The sequence below is a fragment of the Mus caroli genome, chromosome 9 (genome assembly GCF_900094665.2).
Source record: "Mus caroli chromosome 9, CAROLI_EIJ_v1.1, whole genome shotgun sequence".
Lineage (NCBI taxonomy): Eukaryota > Metazoa > Chordata > Mammalia > Rodentia > Muridae > Mus > Mus caroli.
This window is the reverse complement of record NC_034578.1, coordinates 45,935,544-45,940,991: the sequence shown is the minus strand read 5'-3', so window position 1 is coordinate 45,940,991 and position 5,448 is coordinate 45,935,544. Positions and strand designations below refer to the sequence as shown.

Sequence of the window (5,448 nt, the reverse complement as noted above, 5' to 3'; positions counted from 1 at the left end):
CACTTTGTAGACCAGGCTGGCCTCGAACTCAGAAATCCGCCTGCCTCTGCCTCCCGAGTGCTGGGATTAAAGGCGTGCGCCACCACGCCCGGCTCGGAAATGAAAATTTCAAACCCACTGTAATGAAAAGAATAAGAACCAAGACTGAAGTGGAGATTCCTGGTTTCTTTGGAACTCAGTTGTGTCATGTGATGCTTTTCTGGAAGCTGCCTGAAGAGGATGCTTTGCTGAGGCAGTCACATGACAGGATATTCTCTGAGGCAGACACTTGAGAGGATGCATGACAGTTAGAAAAAATATTAGTAGAACCCCACAGACAATGAACAACACTCTTGCAGTGGCTCCCCTTGCAACACTCCTTGGTCATCACTGATCTTTGCTTGTTGTGACTTTGCAGAGAGAAACGAGCCAAAGAACTCCTGGTATTCTGGCTGCTTCTTGCTGATGGACTGGTGCCAGTTAGGCAGAGCCTTGAAGTTTCTTCTGGACTGAGCCTCTGCTACTGATTCATGTTTAGTGTTTTGGACTGAACTGCTGATATCCTAACAAGGAGGATTGGAATTGGCCCAAAGAACTACTTCTAAACAGGTCCACATTCCTTTTGTCTTATTAACCATCATTTTCCCCTACCTTTGGTCAGTGGACTAGAAGGGAGATTGAAGCATTTAAGAACCATTATAAAAGTAGGTTCTGAAAAATCTAAGCCAACACAAGATGGCCACTTATTCAAGTCATCAATTACTTGGTTTAAAAATATACATCCTCAGAGCTGGAGAGGTGGCTCAGCAGTTAGGAGCACTGGCTGCTTGTGTGGAAAGCTGGGGTTTAATTGGCAGCACTCATGTGGTAGCGCCCAACCATCTGTAACTCCAGTTTCAGAGAATCTGATGTCCTCTTCTAATTTCCACAGGCACCAGGCACATGATGCACATACATACATACACTCAGGCAAAACACTCTTGTACATCTTTTAAAGAATTAAAATTAAAAATAAATTTTAATTATACATCCTTCCAACCCTAGATTCATTCAGAAGAGAATCTTCAATAGAATTTGAAGACTCTAATAATGGTGTCAAGATCTTATAAACACCCTTACTTTAGCATTCCAGCAAGCACTAAAAAGGGGGTCCCACAAAATAGCTATTACAGCTGATAAAATTATCAAATTTTAAAAAAAGGCATAGAAAAGCAGACTTTCTTAATCAAAGAGGCAGGAAGCCAGAAGAGAAATGAAGTTATTTGTTATTTTCACTCATTAATAATTTTTGGTTTTGGTTTTTCCAGATAGGGTTTCTCTGAGTAGCCCTGGCTGTTCTGGAACTCACTCAGTAGACCAGACTAGCCTCGAACTTATAGGGATCCACCTACCTCTGCCTCTCAGGTGCTGGAATTAAAGGTGTGTGACACCACTACCTGACTTTTAATAGTAACAGTTTTCTTAAGGGTATAACTTAAGAACAAAAGATCAACCAATCAATCAATCAATAAATAAAACAACCAACAGAGCATAGAACTTCCTGACTGAAAGCGTATTATCTCTCCACCCTTTACCTCTTCGTATTCCTGGAGCTTGCTGCTGTTTGTGGGAATAGAGTAAACCAGGCAGTTTCTGATGAGGCACTCAGAAAGGTCCTCCCAGATCCCCTCACCAAGCATCTCCGCCAACACGATCCCAGGGACTTTTCCAATTTCTAGGTCAGCATCAAGAGGCAAATCTGAATTCAAAGGAAAAAGTTTTAGACATAAGAGTCCTGACAAATTCGTAATCCCTAGTTTTCTAAAATGACTCAGTTTTAAAATGGTAGCCAGAACAGGTTTCCGGATGGCCAGGGTAAAACAGAGAAAATAAAACTGTATGTAAATTAAAATGAAAGGGTGGTGGGCAAGAGAAGCAGCACAGACACCGCCATAGGTGCCTTGACAGGCTGTACACGACAATGCACAGAGTAAAGTTAGAGCTGCTTTAGTCTCTGCTCAGATGGACCCTGCTCACCACAGCACTCCTGCCCTCTACGGCAATACACACCATACGCACTACATTGCAATCATCTAACCATACGCCATTACTCTGATTATGGAGCAAATACTCAGAAAGTATACATTCCAAGTTAAAACTAGTTTTTAATAAAGCCTTACAAAACCTTACTTCTCTCTTTAATAATAAAAAAAAGCAAAAACAAAAGAAAGAACACTGTACTTTTCCATCTCTGTATATGATTTGGGAATTTATCCTAAGCAAAGTATCAGTAAGTTACATGAAATCACACTGCCTAGTCTGCCAAGCAGTGTCTTAGTGCCTCCTTTATAGTTTATTTCATGGTTAGTGTTTTTCAAAGTACCTTGGGACCATTAGATTTAGAATAGCATATTTATCATGTAAGTAACAGTTAAAGGGCAACTGAACGGCTCGGTGGGTAAAGCTGCTTACCACTCAAGCTTAATGGCCTACCATCAATTCCCAGAACAGGTACATGGTAGGAGAACTGACCCCCAAGTTGTCCTCCAACATTCACACTCAACAAGTAAATATACAGCCAGGCAATGGTGGCGCACACCTTTGATCCCAGCACTCAGGAGGCAGAGACAGGAGGCACTCTGAGCTCGAGGCCAGCCTGGTTTAAGAGTGAGTTCCAGGCCAGCCAGAGCTACACAGAGAAACCCTGTCTCGAAGAAAACCAATAACCAAATAAATGTGAAAAGAAATAAGGGGAAAGCCAAGATGCTGATGCTTTCTTTAAACTCTTATACCAACACCATAAATTACCCCTCATTTACAACGACAACAAAAATGGGCTCTTTGCTCATGAGTTACAGGGTTTCAGAAAGTCTACTGAAATCGTCATATTTTCACTGAAATAAGGGAATACTTGCTAATAAACATTCAAATAATAGAAAATGAGCATGTGGATTGTGTAATACAGAATGAGACAGGATCTTACTCTGCAGTCCAGGCTAGTCTGGAAGTCACTGTGATCCTCCTGCCTCAGCCTACTGTCTGCTGACAGTACAAGAATAAACAACCACAGTATTTCTCACTGATCTCATTTTAAAAGGATGGGAGGGTGGCTGTCACCTGTCACTTGCTAAGAACTTGTATCCCCATAAAACTCTTTAGCTGAAGCCAACCAGCAACTGACAATATAAGGCAGGGAGACCACTGGCCTAGTCCAGGATCAGAGTAAGTTCTAGGCCAGATAATGAGACACTTGTCTCAAAGAAAACCAAAACAAAATAACAAAATTGTATTTCTTCCCAACCATCAGGAGATGGACATGGAAGAACACAGCTGTGACCCAGCCTTAGGAGGCTAAGGCAGGGGTGATGGTTTAAGGAGTTGTGCTCCTATCAAAGCTACACTAAGAATTCCTTGCTTTGTATCTAAATCACTAATCAAAAAAATCAGTAATTTGTGATTGTTAGGAAGGCCCATGAATAGCAATGTTTTTAAAGTGTTAAAAAACCTTTCCTCAGAAGAATGCTGGATGGAACATCCCCCAAGACTACTGAGGAAAGCAAGGACAACATAAATCAAACAGACTAGAAATAGCAGTACTGTTTTTAAAAACCAGAAGAAACTTCTTTTGTTGTTTTTTTTTCAAGTCAGGGTTTCTCTGTGTAGCCTGGCTGTCCTGGAACTCACTCTGTAGACCAGGCTGGCCTTGAACTCAGAGATTCACCTGCTTCTGCCTCCCGAGTGCTGGGACTAAAGCTGTGCATCACCACCATCTGGCTCAGAAGAAACTTCTGTAAGGGGAAGGTGGGGGAAGGGATATCTGATTCAAAGCAAATCAGGCAATTTCTAATGCAAGTACGTCAAAATTACCAATGGGCCGAGTGCTGATGTGGTTTCTTCCTGATATCCCTCCTCATTTGTTTGCATCAGGGTAATGGGGATTCTTCTATGGAAACATACACAACAGACCTGGCTCATTTCTCTTACTATTAAGGCACGTGTCCCAAAATATGTTATCAGATGTCCAATAAGAGATGTACATCCTAGACTCTAGCTAAAATACCATTAAAATACAGGCTCTGAGATGTCACTAATGACCCAAGATGGCAAAGAGAAAAACTATAAATTAGGCAAGAAGACAGGGTCTACTGTGTTCCTAGGGCGTGACTTACCCCAGGTTTCAGCACTTTTGCTCTAAGAATAACACATGTAAACGCAGCATGCACATTTCCTAATTGTAAACGGCTGTCTTGGTGTACACACCTAGAAGCTGTTTCTGGAGCACTTCCAGGACCAATCGGATCTTTGCAAAAGCTTCAGGTGGTGATGGGTGTTCCAAGTCCGTAGTCAGAGACTCGAAACAAATGTTAACCGAACTCGGCTGCCTTTCAATCACAGCATGGAGCGACGGGCAAGTCACCAGAGGCTTAAGGATATACTTCAGCAACATCTGACCTGAAATCACGGCCATGGGGACAATCATCAACACCCACTAGAAACACACTACTCACATACGAAATCCCCAAAAGTAAAGAAAGGAAAAAGAGTAAGACATTGACTCAAAAACATAAAAACATTGAAATTTAAAACTTGGGGGCTGCCTTTAATCCCAGCACTTGGGAGGCAGAGGCAGGTGAATCTCTGGGAGTCTGAGGCCAGCCTGGTCTACAAAATAATTCTAGGACAGCCAGAGAAATCGTGTTTTAAACAAAAAAACAAATAAACAGATATTAGGGGCTAAAGAGATGGCTCAGAGGTTAAGAGAATTTCTTGTTACTGCATACTACCCAGGTTCGATTCTTAACATCCACATGTGGTTCACAAACATTTCTAATTCCAGTTCCACAGGATCTGATGCCTTCTTTTCCAATGTACCCTTGACGCAGACATTCACACAATCAAAACCCCATATGTATAAAAATAAAATAAATCTAAAAATAAAAATTGTTTAAAAATCATCAGTACAAGAAAACCTCTAAGGAGTAAATGTGCCAAAAATATATATCATGAGGAATAAAGAGATGGCTCAAAGCTGGGCGTGATGGCGCACGCCTTTAATCCCAGCACTTGGGAGGCAGAGACAGGCGAATTTCTATGTTCGAAGCCAGCCTGGTCTAGAGTGAGTTCCAAGACAGCCAGGGGAACATAGAAAACCCTCTCTCGAAAAATTAAAAAAAAAAAAGAGATGGCTCAAGGTAAGAGCACTGGCTACTCTTACAAAGGACTTGGGTTCAGTTCTTAGCATCCACATGACAACTCGAAATTGTCTATAAATCCAGTTTCAAGGGATCTAACATCTTCCATGGGTAGCAAACATACATAGGGCACCCATATATATATATAAGTAGGCAAATGAGCCATATACATAAAAATGAGTAAATTTAAAAAAAAACAAGGGGCTGGTGAGATGGCTCAGTGGGTAAGAGCACCCGACTGCTCTTCCAAAGGTCCAGAGTTCAAATCCCAGCAACCACATGGTGGCTCACAACCATC

At 41.7% G+C, this 5,448-nt stretch overlaps 1 protein-coding gene across 1 annotated transcript in view; it reads right to left on the bottom strand.

Moving 5' to 3' along the window:
* Positions 1 to 5,448, bottom strand: part of Zw10 (zw10 kinetochore protein) — a 23,751-nt gene that overhangs the window by 10,901 nt on the left and 7,402 nt on the right. Inside the window, exons 7-8 of the mRNA XM_021173187.2 lie at positions 4,219 to 4,447; positions 1,554 to 1,717 (exon numbers count right to left, since the gene is read on the bottom strand). Coding sequence (XP_021028846.1) covers positions 1,554 to 1,717; positions 4,219 to 4,447 — 393 coding nt within the window. The remainder of the gene's footprint in view (positions 1 to 1,553; positions 1,718 to 4,218; positions 4,448 to 5,448) is intronic.